Here is a 15471-nt window from a genome sequence, read left to right as displayed (position 1 = left end):
ATAAACATGTTTGAAAATGTCTGATCGTACTTTTGAGTTGCAGTAACAGTTGAGGCAGGTTTTTCTTTTTAATTGTGTTCCCATCTGTTCCTGCCTTCACTGCCACAGAACAATAGGTAATTTCCACTTGTATAAGTTCCACAAATAGTCACATTGCAGTAAAATAAAAATACTGCCTTTACCCAACACTTTCGATTTTCTGTTAGAGAGACACTGGCAATCATGGGGAGTCCTCTAATGACCAAATTCCTCTTTTGGCTTCCAAGATACACAAAAACCAAATAGTTTTTAAATACTGCTAGTCCATTTTACAGCAGACTTGATGGTTCTGAGGCTTGGCGAGCCTGATGACCTGATCACATGCTGCCTTCAACTTAGTGATCTTAAGCTGCAATGCCCACGATTGCAGCTCACATGATCTCTGATGGCCGACTGAGAAACATAGAAAGTACATGACAAGATGGTGCACTTGAAATCTCCTTGTAGGACAATTAGTAGTAACTGTTGTTCAGTCTGTAGGATCCAGCCAGCTCAGTGTTTATTTAGTGTGCCAGTATGCTTCAAGGACAAACGCTGTATATCAGCATACAGTAAGTTAAAGCAATGTGATTGGTTGATTCCATCTGTTCTTGCGAAGAGTTAAGAACCCTTTGAGCAGGAACTGGTGTGAGTCACTGCTATTTATTATAATATTTTTGAATGAACTCCACAGAGAGTATTGATGACATTCACATTCCTCTTATATTTGCAATTTTACACCGCAAAACCTTTTTTTGTTTAAAGTGTTATTTTTTTGGTGTTTTATGCCGATGATAGAAAGAAGCAGAGAGGTGGACAAGAGGCAGGAAGAGAGAACAGAGAATGACATGCAGTGTTGGTCAGAATCTAACCCAGGATGCTGCGATAACGTTGCATGCACACTAACCACTCGACCACCCACATTAAAACATGAAAAAAATCTATATATACGGATTTTAGTTTTTTTTTTTTTTTTATGTAAAACATTTTTGCCAATGAGTGACTCAGAGACACAAACATCTGTTGTTGTTGTTGGGGTTTTTTTTTTTTTTTTTTTAGGTGTGATAACAACGGGTGACCCACATTCCACTGCAGGCCATTGCGTGTGTTTATGAGTGAGCTGTAACGTGATGCCAAGATGCTGCTCTCTTTGGGAATGCTGATGCTATCGGCCACGCAGATTTACACCATCTTCACCGTTCAGCTCTTCGCCTTCCTCAACCTTCTGCCGGTGGAGGCCGACATCGCTGCTGTGAGTAATTCACACAACCGGCAACTAAATGTTGTTTATATGAGTATGCCAAGTTTCTCTCTGGTAGCCTTTATGATCCTTTGGGGTCAAAACCACAAAATTATATCATGGCATTAATGTGATTAGTGTGATGATGATCATTTATGTTTCCACACAGAAGTATTTAAGCACAATTTTTATCTTTTCAGTATTCATTTGACAACAAAACAGACAACTTTGATGACATGCCTGCACGGTTTGGTTATCGTCTCCCCAGTGATGGACTGAAGGTGAGTCCAGAAAGTCAAAGTAATGGGCTGAACTTTAGAATCATTACAAGGTTTTTTTATGGTCTCTATGTATTTTCTACTTCTCATTTGTTTGCTTTTTTGGCACATTTGCGCTGAATAGCTCCATTGTAGTTAATATTCAACCATGAAAACATAAGATAAAAACAGAAAGCAGAGGGTATGGGAGAGTACAGGCTTAAGAGTGTTGCTCCGATGAAAAGATCAAGCATTCAGATGAAAAGCATACGTTCTAGTTTTTCTGGCCATTCAATGCATCTGCTCTTTTGAAAGGAAGGCATAGAGACAGGAAATGGAACAGAGAGAAGGCAATGACTCTTGTTGGAAATCGAACCGGACACTCACCTGCTCAGAGCCCTAACCCCGGCAGAGAGTGGACAAATTTAACTCTGACTTTGATGCTGCATCATCAAAGTTCAGTAATATGTCATCACACAGACATGGCGACTCACATACTGGTAGCTCTGCAAAGCTCACAAATCGAGGGGATGATTCACGTCTGCGATCTAAGCTGGTCATTGTGGCGTGACCCACAGTCAGGAGCCCGGCTGCTGCTGCTGTTGTTGTTGTTGTACAAAGGCTTTTGGCACACAGATGCAAGCTGGTGGTAAAGTTCAGCACAGGTTAAAGAGAATATATTTGGTCATTGATGATTACTCATTTATCTACATTCAGAGATTCTATGTTTAGCAGCATTATTACAGACCAACAGGCTAATTCTGGCGTCGTCACAAGCTCTGACCCCATTGTACGTTTTTAGGAATTAGAGCTCTGAGGTTATTGTCAGTGTCTGTCTCACAAGTCTGATATCACGTTTAGGGTGACCACACTGAGTGTGTCTGTCACAACAGTAGGGAACACAGCTTCTTTTCAAATGATTTCTATCATGAAAATAATCTATCAAGACACAGCCTCACTTTGCCAGCTGGATTTAATTAGTTACCACTAATAATAATGATAATTCATTTAATGGCCTTATTCATTTATTTGGCAAAGGTCATTGCAGCAGGTCACTTCTGTCTGTACCTGTGTCTTAATCAGTAAGAGAGTCGGGGTGCCCGGTAGACTAAAGGTTGATTCAAATACTTTTTTTTTTTTTTTTTTTTTTATATAAACACACCCACTTTTCCCATCCGTCTCTCACGGTGTTGTTGCACAATAAAGACACAATGCTGCGAGTAACAGTTTGAGTCGAGCAATGTGGTTTCTTCAGGACTGACACTGATTCTAATTATTCTAATTATTATCATTCCTTCAGGCCTTTTCTTCAGTATTTCGATGTTAAATGAGGTTTTAGATAACGAGAAGAAGAAGAAGGTGGTGTCCAGGTGTTCGTATTATTTTGTCCCCACCATTAATATCTGTGAAGGTCGGCAGGGAGGATTGTATGACGGCTGCTCTGGACTGTGACCACAGGCCTGAGAACCTGTGTAAATTTGAAGAGCTTTTTGGGGGCGGCTCCACTGGTTGAAAAGAGAAGTCAGTTTGCATTGAAGTCTATATGAAAATGTCCCTCCTTCTCCCTGATTTATTAGCTCAGTAAACGTATTGCTGATGAGTTTTAACAGTTTGCTGTTAGACAGAAAACCACGAGAGTCCGGGTCTAGGCCTGTGATCACAGTTGTTAGCTTCAGGTTTCCTGACATTATGTAAATATGTCAGCACAGTGAACAGTGAAAGGCTGTTACGCCATCAGGGAGTTCATTTAGCCCAAATCTGAATTACCAGATCGAGACTTCAGCAGACATAAATGAAAGCAGAGGTCACTAACCAAAACAGAACCGAGCTGAGAGTCAGGTCAGGAACACGTTCTCTACAAGGAGCTTACTGGAAAAACAGGAATTCATGGAGCCATAACAGCGATGCCAAAATGAAAACACTTACGTGTTGAGTTATATCTTGGACTTGGTTGTTCACATTTTTAATGACTGTGCTGAGATGAAATAATGAGTATATATGTCTTTAAACTGTTTACGCTCATGTCTTAGTATGGATGTCTCACCTCAGGCCAGCCAAACAGCTTAGTGTGTGTGAGGCAATTGGTTTTATGTAAGATTCTGTTATGAAAGCTGAGAAAAGGCTTAGTGTCTTTGTTTTTAATTCACAGCTAATGTCTGTGCCTGTTTGTCCCACTGGTGTCTAGTTGGGACAGAGAGTCTGAACACTGTACAGACATGCTGCCCTAGTCCCTGAGGGCAAAATTCAATCCGTCCATCCTAAAGTTACCCACCCGTTCACCGCCGAGGGCTGGATCTGTCTGAGTGACTTTGGCAGGGAGCCATCACAGATGACAGCTGTCAACCTGATCGCACATTAAGGCTGCAGAAGAAAAGATCTTCAGACAAACTGAAGATTTTCCTTGTTTGTTAGTCTTGTTATAACATTTTTGGGGGTGTCAGGATAACGGTCACCATCCCAGAGTCATAAAAGAGTTTAAAAACAAACGCAGGCCATTTATACTCTGCAGGCGTGTAGTGTTATACCTGCTCTTTGTCTGATGCTGTTAAGATTTCTTGAGACTAAAATCCCCTTCCTCTTTTTCTTTCCCACCATATCCTTCCTTTCTCACACACTTTAACAGCTTTTTTTTGACAGGCTGTGGAAGCACACTTTACCAAAAAGCCACCACATTGCATGCACGCTACAAGGCAAATGCCGTAGTGCATCTTTAAAATTTGCACGCTTTTGTCTTTTTTGGAGATAAACTCACTTCAGATGCTGTATCTCTGCAGCGCTCCAGATGCATGATGCCTGGAGAATCCTCTGGCATCACAAGGCAGCACAAGGCTGTTTGTCTCCGGAGTATTCCCCCCAGGGAGCAGGGCTTCAAACAGAGCCTGCCCTGTTTCCACTTACACAACCAGGCTTGTTTACAGTTGGCCCAAAGTGAGAGGCCGCTGCGAGCCTGTGTCCACCCGCACTGTGAAACACTTACAGTTTAATTTAGAACAAACCAGCAGTTTTATTTTGGAGATTGAGGAAAACTGTTCCTTGACCAAGGACAGTAAATTGTAAGTTGATGTTGACTTGATGAAAAGTAGAGCTGATGCTGAACCAAACCTGCATTTTATTTAATGGCCATCACGGGGCGACGACTGATTGCTAATTCACACCCTGCCGTAATGCAGGGTGTGAATTAGCGGGCATTGCTACGGTGTGATTGACAGATGTTTAAGGGTGGCCCTTTTTTTTCCTGTGATGTATTTGTGTTAATCTTTCATTTATGGTGGTTTTGTTTTCCCTAATCAAACACTAGGTAAGAATTTAAAGAGAGCTGTGATGTGGAACAGAGATCTAGACTGGACGAGGTTTAATATTGTGAATCAGTATTTATATATGGCACAAGCTAACAATTGCTGCCTAACTTCAAATAACGTCCCTTTTCTCATGAAATTCCTCAGCTTGCCACTTAGCCTGCAGGTTTGTGGTTTCTATTCCATTTCTGTACCCAATTTCACTGCCACAATTATAGGATCAGCACGCAGTCTGAGAAGAGACACTCAAGATTCCTTTGGAAAGTTTTAGTGGTTTGGTTCTTGCAGTTTTGAGGGGACGACTTTGACCAGTTATAGAGTCTCAGAAGTATCAGCACTTGCTAAAAAAAAAAAAAAAAAGTAAATATAACTGTCTCTTTCTCTTTATAAAGTTTGATTTAACATTGTCACCACAGTTAATATCGCTCAAAAATACATCCGACTATCTTGATCATTTCATGCACAGCAGGACAAACTTCTTATTGCTTTGTTTTATTAGTTTGCACAGAGGCCTATGCAGTTTTTTCTTCTGGCTCTCGTTAAACTTGAGAGAGAATTCGGTGGAGGGGGTTTGGATTCTTTTTATCTGTTGGGACACAATGAGTTGGCAGGAAACGCTCTCACATGGTTTGTTGAGTATTGCCCAATACTGACGCTCTGCCCATGAGGAAGTGGTATTCTCTGATGTGGAAATTGTCTATTAAGCCTTTTTTTGTTTTCTCAGAACCAACATCAGTTTCCTTTGGTGATGCCTGAGAGTCCATAGTTTTCTTTCCATTTGTGTTGACTGGCTCCTTGGTCAGGATGGCGGTCAGTCTCATGAACTTGCACGGGAGGAGGAGGGGCAGGTATAACGTATAGATGATGAGAATTAAAGATAGGCCATCACAACACATGAGGGTCTGAAACGACTCTCTCTCAGGAACCATCTTTGCTTTCTACGTACAAAGACATTTTAATTCCAATTTCAACTGCATGAACTACAATGACAAAATAATTAAGCCACGCAGCCAATGTGAGATTTTAGGTTGTCGCTCTTTCGCTTTCTTTGGTTACGAATTTTTAAATGCAACAACCCCTGAAGGCACTTGAAGAAACGCCTCTCTTTCGCTTCAGATCGAAAGTGTGCTGCAACATTCAACATTCATCTGCAGAGTCAACATGAAACACTGAAAGGAAAATGTGGAGGTTTATTTCCAGCTTCATCAAGAAGAACCATAATAAACCTGAATTAGTCATTTTCCTTGCATCAGTTTACAGGAAATTAGAGGTTATAGCAGTTTTTAGCGCATCGTGATGATTCCTGTCATTATCTGGATGTTTAACTGTCAGTTTACAGTGAGAAAAAGAAGAAGAGAAGAGTTTTGTTCATTTCTTGCTAGCTTTCTCCACCCTCCTTTTCTCAGCCAGTGTCAAATTTGACCCAGAAACAATCCCACATATTTTTCAGCTGTCCCATTTCCCCGAGCATTGCTGCTCAGGCTCAGCGCAATAATAGGATCGGCCCGTGAAAGAAGGTTAAGGTTCAGTGTACGTAGATATAGTGATTATAGAACTGCCATGACAAAAAGTGCAGACAGCAGAAATTAAGCACATTATTAAAATCAGTGTGTTTGTTGAAAACGTGCTCTGCAGCTTTGTGTGTTTACTGTTGTGGTGAGGTTGAGGGTTTTGAAGTGGTTTAGGTGAAGTCACAGAAGTGTTAGAGGGAGTTATTAAAACCGCTGTTTTTATCCATCTAAACTTTTCTGTGATATTTCTTCTTCTTTTTTTTAGTTAGTGGGAAAAATATATTTGACACTTGAATTATTTGAGTTCAGATTTTTCACAGATTCTCTCTCACTTCTCTCTCTGAGACGACAGCTTCAGCAGCTCGTCGTTATACGGTGAATTTAGTTGTTATCAGAGCACATCAGTTTGCAGTTTCTCTTTTTTATAACACCATGTGTAAGTGAAGTTTTCTTCACTTATCTTAACCTGTTAGTTACTCAGATTTACTTCCCATTGCTTTGTGATGTTACGTTCTATATTTCTGTCTATTGTCTCTTTTGTATAGCGTACATTTTTTCCACTGCTTGTTAACTTAACAAATTGTAATTTGGCTGTTGCCAGTCAGCTAAAAACTCCCTGTGTGTTTATTTGAAATCTCCCGTCACGCCATGTTTGATATTATTAACTTATTTTCTTCCATTTTCAAATCTCTCCTTATTGAAAATGACTGTTCTTTGCATCATTCCTTGTGTGCTAATGCTACATCGGCTGGAGCATAAATTCAATTACATTAAAATTTAAAACAGAATATAAAATGAACCAAGAGTGTACGTGGAAGTTTATTTTCTTATTCACCCTTTATATCCAAGACTTTGTCTCGTCAGCTGAAGTTGGATTTGGGCTGACATGGTTTACATGAGATGTCTTAACATTCTGATTGTTGTGTTTCTGTGGGGTGTTTTGATTCTCGTTAGGTCTTTTTGGGGTGATGTATCTGGAATAAAGCTTTCTTTTTAGGAACATGCCGTACTCTGAGCTTGCATTAGTGCCTGAATACATCATGGCACCGAGTCAACTCAAAATCATAGTAGCAGCGATGCTGCAGGATGATGGAAGCATAATTATTAATATTTCCCAAAAAAAAAAAGGTTCCATGTCCGCTGCAGCTGTGGTTTGAAGTCTGCTGGAACAGGGGATGGATGTGTTATGAGCTTTAAGGTGGTACCTCCCTCCACTCTACGTTTTCAGGATCCTCCCTCCTTGCCCAGTTATTTCCTGTTTTCCACCCGGCGATTATCGCAGCATTCTGCAGTGCTGGCAGGTGTTTTTTTTTTTTTTTTTTTTCCCTGTCTCTCTCCCTTAAACCAACGAAAGAGGGCGCTCCTGTTGCTGCTTTCAAATCTAGAGAGGAGGAATGTGAGGCAGTGGCACAGTGATGTCATTTAGCAGCAAGGCAGGGCTGCGCTGGAGGAGGCGCCCAGAGGTGATGGTGGTGGCGAGGGCAGCGGGTGATTCCTCGCATGGTTCTCCGCCCTGATGTGAGATTTCACAGATCTCTCTGATCTCCTGCGTTGAACCTTTTAATGCGCCAGATTCAACAACTACTACAACAACAACAGTCGGATCAATTGTTCCACCGTCCTGCAGATGTGTCAGTAAATATGTGTCACCGTGGTCTTCTCCCAAATGCGGCTGTTTTGGACAAGACACATTTGGAGAAGACTGAAACAGGATGTGCGTGCGTGCGTGCGTCCGTCTGTGCGTGCGTGCGTGCGTGTGTGTGTGTGTGTGTGTGTGTGTGTGTGTGTGTGTGTGAGAGAGAGAGAGAGAGAGAAGTGCAAACTCATCTTGATATGGAGGCTGAATTTTTTTCCTCTCTTAAAGCGTTGACTTTAAGAGAGAGAGGGAGAGAGAGAGAGAACTGAAAGTGCAGAGTCCCATAATCCCACAGCAGTCTTCACTTCCTGTCTACCACTCTGCCTCTGAGACACACACACACACACACACACACACACAACCAGTGGTGTTAGTTACACTTGCATAAGCGCAGCGGAGGATCAGAGATGTAGATCTCGTCAGGATCCTCCCTTTTTGTTTCTGATGTGTTTTCCTTTCATCATCTATCGTCCGTTTTTCTGCTCTGTCTCTCTCTTCACCTTTCCGTCTTAGTCTTTCTGTCAGTATTGACAGTATTTTGGTGACCATCAAATTCCCTCCATATTTTTGTTGTCTTTTACTGTTTCCTCTTTTGTTCTCCTTACCTTTATCACACTGTCTCTCACTGCGTCGCTCTCATCAGTTATTTCAAAAGTAATTGAAAATTGGTCTGCGGGAGAGAGGGCCGATATTATTATAACACACACTACAGACACATGTGCATCATTTGTTTGCCTCCTTCCTGTGGAAAGTTGTGTATTCACTATGCATTGTCATGTTATAGTAATGTTTAATCTGCTGGTTACATCTGGGGCTGCAGCAGAACATCTATTTATTTCTTTATCTGCAGTTGTGACGGATGTTGTTCATCTGCGAACAGCAGGAAGGTTGAACAAAGTTGGATTCTGGGTCACAGAGTCAAGACCAGGTCCTGGGATCTAACTGTGTTGCGTCTAGTCCAGTTAAGGCCTCTAAGATCTGACAAAATAATGTGATTATTTTTTGGAGGGAGCCGCATTTGTGATGTGAATTTAATAATGCTGAAAGTTTCAGCCAGTAACTTTCCTACAATTTAATATAAACACCAACGTGCCTCTCCTTTGGTATCCATCCAGCTAATATCAGCACAAGATGGAAACAAAATTTTTGCTGAAATAGGCTTTTGTTGAATATGTGGTTTGCTGAGAAGTAAAGGATTTCAGAGTTATCTATGACTTTGATTAGTGAGTTAGTGAGTCACACAAATGTGACAGTACCCATCACTCTGGGCGACCTGATGTGAAGTGGACTGCTGGAAAAAGGATGGAAAGGAGTGGAAAATAAGGGAGAGGGGTTACATACAAAGGTTGTGAGACCTGTAGATACAACAAGACCCATCATCTCGACCGACAAGGACAACAACTAGTAGCTCAGCGATCCGACATTCACAAGCAGCTGAAGATTGATGAGGAACATAGAAGAAGGCGCCAGTGATGGATGTAGCAGCAACATCCGAAAACATAGAAAATGAGCAGCTGGAGGAGTACCAAGGGCTGAAAGAAACACTAGAAAAGATGTGGAAAGTAAATTCAAATGTCCCCATGACAGTCTGGACAGATTCCAGGATACATATATATAATAAAAATATCTCTGCCTCATTCTGACTTCTTCTCTTGTTTATTCTTTACGTGTCTGTTTTGCAGGATTCAGGTATGGAAGTGTATGTTTTATATTTCATGTCGTTTTGAAATAAATAAAGAGGATTAAATCCACCTAAGAAATGAAAATGTGTGAAAGAGATGATGACCATAAATGTCACTTTAAAGCCATGCACTTGAGCAAAACCTCTTCCCGCTTGTGTTTTAGATTGTGACACAGAAATGAGTAAAATAAATGTTCATTAAAGTCACGCAGGCTGGTCGGAGGATCCCATACAGCCGTCTGGTACCAGGTCCAGACTTTGTCAGGAGTTGAAATACTTTTCCACCTGAAGTTTAGGTAGTTACCATGAGCAGCTGCTGGGCTCAGGAGAAATGATAAAAATGTAATGAACTGGTCTCAGTGCTGAGCTCAGTCACGTGACACGGAGGGTGAAGATTGTTTAATGTGCGGTTCACTTCATTCGGACATTTTCTGTTTTCACGTAGAGTTCCTCCAGGAAATGTCTCGCCGTGGTCAGAGTCTAAAGGTTCAGGTCTCCTTGGTGCCTGTTCAGCTCTCAGTATTTGCTTAAACTTGCATATAAGTCACCTAAGCGTCCATTGCTGTCATCCCCACAGGGCTTCCTGATTGGTGCACGGCCGGAAAATGCGTGTGAGCCCATCGAGCCCCCTCCACGGGACAACTTGACGGGGGCCTTCATCGTCCTCATCAAGCGATTCGACTGCAACTTTGACATCAAGGTACAATGTTTGCACTGAGTGGTGTGTGTGTGTGTGTGTGTTGCATGACAACCCCTGAAGTTGTAGTTACGATAGAAACTCAATGGCCTCAATGGCAGACTCATGTTTCGCTGAGGCCTCCGGGGCTGGCTTGTGTGTTTGGAAACTGAATGTGCAGCAACACCTGGAATTAGGTGAAAACGCGATTTATTCCAGCAGCTCTGAATTCATAAAGACCAGATCCAGAACAGAAGCGTGAGCGAGGTCGAGTGCGCTGACATGTGCTCCACCACACGCTGTATTTGTGTCAGTAGGTGGTGTCTCCGAGCCCTGAGATCAGCCTGCAGGGCCACAAAAACAGGAAGAGCCCATTTCCCTAAACACAATTTCCTGCTTTATAGTTCCTGCAGTGAGGTGAGTGTGAGATGCTGAAAGGAGAGAGAGATGATCAGTGTTTAGTGCGGATCCACGTCTGAGGACAACAGACAGCAGGAGTTATTGTGAGCCTGAGTCTGGGAAAGAAAGTCAGAAAACTGCTTCTCCTTCCATGTTTTATCTGCACCGCTTATCTGTTATCGGGGTAACACCCCACACAGGTCACAGTCTGTCACAGGGCTGGGGTTTGAACCCAGACAGCGCCGCCCGCTGTTCCACCAAGCCACCCAGTCAAAGCTAACCAAGGCTGCATCTAACCATCCATTATCAGGAATATATCTCTGTTAGAGTCACAAAGGGCCATCCATCTGTCACCGCCTCATCAGTTGGCCGACGTACAAAGAGACAAACAATTTTACAGTCACCAATTCACCCAAACCTGCAGCGCAGGAATCAAACCCAAAACGGTTTGTTTCCTCTTGAGGCGCTGATGTTAGCCACCGTGCCGCCTTAAAACGGCACTAAAGTCACCAACAGTGGCAAAAATTTGTCATGAAATCCACTTATTTAAATTTAGGAGTGAAAATTGCCTCACGTCAAAAATGTTTGTGTTTATGTTATATCGTTAGACTTTGGGTAAAGTGTTTTAAACTCCTTTTCAGAAGAGTTATTTCCAGTGAAGTGATTTAGTACAACTTCTCCATTCCTTTCTCTGGGCAGGTGATAAATTTGATGCTTCTGCCGATTCAGGAGGAATATTTGTTCTTCCCCCATTTTTCACTTTTATGATTTGATTTTTGAAGAAAAGCAAAACACCTTTCCATTTTAAATCTGCCCTCATGGCTTCATACTTGAACTGAGGCAGGAATAGGAGTGAGGTAGTGAGGGAGGATTAGGACGGATGAGTAATGGGGTGAAAGAGGGAAAGCATGCAGCCTTTTGGCGTCTTCTTTCTCTCGGCCTCTTTCCATCCCTCTCTCTCACCCTCCTGCTTTTCTCGCACTCACCTTTACCCTCTGTAGCCTCCCATTCATTCGCTCTTACGTTTCCTGTCTTTCTACTTTTTTTGTCAGTCAAATGTGTCTTTTCTTTTTTTGTTTTTCTTGTTTTTTTAACCTCCATTGTAGCTCCGCAGCAGCTGCACAGCCTTATAAGGTCTTACTGCATCACACACATGTTGACAGACGGAGCAGCGAGGTGTTCCCTTTGCTGGAGTGTAACCAGACTCCACATAGCTGTGTGGCAGCCAGACAATGCACAACACACTCACACATACAGACACACACTATTTGCTCCGATCTGTGTCAGGTTTACCATTTAACTTAATTCAGGGGGTTGGTTTTGACCTTGATTTTCCATGTTACATTGTGGCTATAATCTGTCATCAGTTGTTCTCTTGTTCATTTAAAAACGGAAAATAGGAATTTTTTTTTTTTTTTTTTTTTAATTTCCTACCAAATAAAAGATATAAAGTTGATCTTGAAAAATATAATCACAGATTTGGTTCCTCCTGGTTAAACTAAGATCTGTTGTGTGCTGATGTTTCCCAGCTCCTGGCCCTCTTGATCACACAGACTTGTATTCACTTTAAAAAATCTGTTTATCTTTAGATCATTATTACTTGTTCTATTACTTTTTTTTCTCCTCATGTGAAACTGACTTCAGTGATAAACTGATGAACGAAGTTGGTTCAGATCTGGATCAGTCTGACTCTCTGACTCCTTCTGTGTGTTTATCCATTCTCATCCTCCATCTTTGATAGTGACGTCCAGAGTCACGTCTCTACATCGGCCACTCCTATTGGCTCCGGTGGGTGATGTCACAGCCAATCAGAGACTCTGGATCAGTCTTGTATGTTTCTGAGTTTATTGTGTTGACAGAATAAAGACAATCAGATATTTGGAGCTGATTTTTCATCATTACTGCTCCAAAGAATAGAAACTTCAGATCAGCTCTATAACGACCCAAACACATGAGAGGAACTTTCTGTGTTGGACTTTGCTTTGGTTGTTCTGGGTTAAAGAGTGTCTATCTAGAAAATTCAAAGTGTATTTTATTTTTTTCTTTGTTTTATGAGCTACTATTCCTTATTGAAGCGAGTCTTTCGTAGTGACTGATGATAATTAGCTGAGGTTGAACTGAGTATGAGTAAATGGAAAAGCCTTAATGTGGCTCTGAAAAGTGAAATGAAGATGATGTTTCCTTGATGCCATGGGGGGGGTTGATGATATTTGTCCTCCCGTCTTGTCGTGTTTGTGTGTCAGCTTTTGAACATGTAAACATGGTATCTCCTCACACCATCTGCTCCTGTGAGGGGAAGGTCACTGGAAGGTCAGATGATGTGAGGCATCAGCTTTTCTTAACAGCAGACTTTTTGTGTGTGTGTTAACAAATTCCTGTGAGATCTGATCATCTCACCCCGGACATGTGATGTGTGTAAACAGACTGCCCATAAAAATGGACATAAGGCACCGGCACGCTAAAGGGAGGGCAAAGCTGAAGAGCCGTAAACCTGCATTCTATCCAACAATCAGGGGGTCGAAAAAAGGAGATAGATTATGTTGAAGTCTATGGGAAAATGTCCCTCCTCCTCTGCTACTGTGTGAAAACTGTACCAATCCACCTTCTCCTCCAAAAATGGTTTTGTTCAGTTAGGACTGATGTTGACTGAATATATTTATACTTCTAAACAGCACTAACACAGATGAGGTAAACAACCAGCCAGTTGAAAACTTGCTAGGGCTGGGAATGTGTGTATTTGTGTGTTGGGGAATGTGTTTTAACATTATCTCCTTTCTAATCTACCCCGCCCCTCTCTCTCCACAAGCTCTCCCTTCATGCCCTCTCCTTGATTTTTGACTCCCCTCAGGCTCCTCTACATCTGTCCTAATGATTGTTCCTATCTACAGACATCAGGACGAATGTTTACAGCTGTCTCTCTCTCGCCACCATTTCCTCTCCCTCTGTTTGTGTCTACACTCCTTTTATTTTAATCCTTTTCCTTTCTGCCGTCCATACACTCAGCTGGTTGCTGGCATTTGGCCATCTACCTTGAGTCCCACACACACACACACACACACCCTGTCTCTTGCCTGGGCCCGGTTCCCTCCAGAGGCTGCAGAGAAACAAAGGAATAATAGATTCTGTCTTGAATGAGACAAGGCGCCTGTGTGTGTGTATGGAAGCCTGTAAAGGACTTTATTAAAATGATAATGTAAACTTGAAAATGGAAATTATATTTTGTGGCGGCAGCGTAGTTTTCCACATATGTGTATTTAGATGAAATTAAAAGTCCAAACACCAATGAGCCATTTCCTTTGCCATAAACTCGTGGTTGCTTTATGACCGTGTTAAAATTAAGATGGTGTGTGTCTGTGTGTGTGTGCCTACTGTTTTTTTGTATTGTTGTCTCCACTCAGCCTCCTCTGGGGTGTTTAGCCGTTAGCATCAAGTGAACAGTAGTGAAGGATTTTAATGGGTCCGTGGCTGTAATGGGCAATAAAATGGACACTCACCCACTTAACCGTCTGCAAAGTGTCAGCACCTCCTCCTGCTGAGTGTGTGTGTGTGTTGCAATGAAACATGACTGGCGGGAGGTCGAACATGGAGGGAGAGTGACGAAGATGGGCAGGGCTGAAGGAGATCAAGTGAAGGGGTGTTAATAGACACACTCGCTGTGTGTGTGTGTGTGTGTGTGTTTGTGTGTGTAAGAATGTGTGAGAGAGAGAGACGGGAAATCATTCCTCCGTCCGTTCCATCCATTTTAGAAAAAAATTCTCCAGAGAGAGAAGGGGTTTGCATTTCCTGTCCATAAGGATTCTTTGAGGTGGTGATGTCTGTGAGGGGGGCTGGGTCCTCATTGTTGACCTTTCTGACCTTTTTGGGAGGGGCATGAGGGCGGACAGGAAACCCAATACCCTTTTCCTCCCCTCTCCCTCTCATAACACTCTCCATGTGCCTCCCTGCTCTCCTCGCGGCCTGTTTGTCCCCCCACTAACTCCGGTCCTTATATGCTGAGACATGATGTCCTGGTTATGTAACATGTGATCGGATACACTCAGCTCTGTGTAACCACATTGTTTTCTCTTCTACTTTTTTCTGCAGTTTTTCAAACTATCAAACTCTCTGCTGCCCCCAATCTGTCATTGTTTTCAGTTTTCTGTCCTTCCCCTTCACTGTGCCCATCAAATTAAATCAACTTTCCTGATGTTTCTTCGGAGGGATTATTAGGAAGGATTCACGGGCTGAGTTTAACTGGCTGGTAAGAAAAAGGAAATAAATCTAATCCAGTTTTTGAGATATAGATGCACTTAGCTAAGACTGATGCAATCCTGCAGTAAATCTGTGATGGTGGTTTTTAAGAGGCTTTGATTCAACCAGAGGAGAGAAGTGTCTGTTCAGCGTATTCACTCGATGTAACTGGTAAAATAATAGGAACACCTGCACCAGTGTAATTAAATACCTCCTGAAAGGACTAAAAGACGAACTGAATCAAATTTATTCAGGCACTGGGATGATGCCTCAATAAATTAGTTATCTGGATATTTTATATATCTTTAACGTCAACCTGTGAAGCAGATGGAAGGTAATGGTTGTAGAAAAGGATGATACAGTGATCAATTATCCAGCAGTGGCTGCTCTAAAATTTCTCCCAACTGAGATCAAGGTCACGTGATGAGAAAGTCCAAAATTGGTCCAACGCAGACCGAACGTCCAATGTAGCTGTGAATGTCTTTTCTCCCGGCAGGAAGCTGTGACCTCCTGCTGACCAGCCGCAA

At 42.2% G+C, this 15471-nt stretch overlaps 1 protein-coding gene across 1 annotated transcript in view; it reads left to right on the top strand.

Moving 5' to 3' along the window:
• rnf13 (ring finger protein 13) overlaps positions 1-15471 on the top strand; it is a 37028-nt gene that overhangs the window by 1421 nt on the left and 20136 nt on the right. The window contains exons 2-4 of the mRNA XM_029499774.1: positions 1078-1270; positions 1459-1539; positions 10217-10339. Of these exons, the coding sequence (XP_029355634.1) occupies positions 1157-1270; positions 1459-1539; positions 10217-10339 (318 nt within the window). The 5' untranslated portion in view covers positions 1078-1156. The remainder of the gene's footprint in view (positions 1-1077; positions 1271-1458; positions 1540-10216; positions 10340-15471) is intronic.

Source organism: Echeneis naucrates, chromosome 4 (assembly GCF_900963305.1).
Source record: "Echeneis naucrates chromosome 4, fEcheNa1.1, whole genome shotgun sequence".
Taxonomy (NCBI): Eukaryota; Metazoa; Chordata; class Actinopteri; order Carangiformes; family Echeneidae; genus Echeneis; species Echeneis naucrates.
The sequence above is the reverse complement of the archived record's forward strand: the minus strand, read 5'-3'. Positions and strand labels throughout refer to the sequence as shown.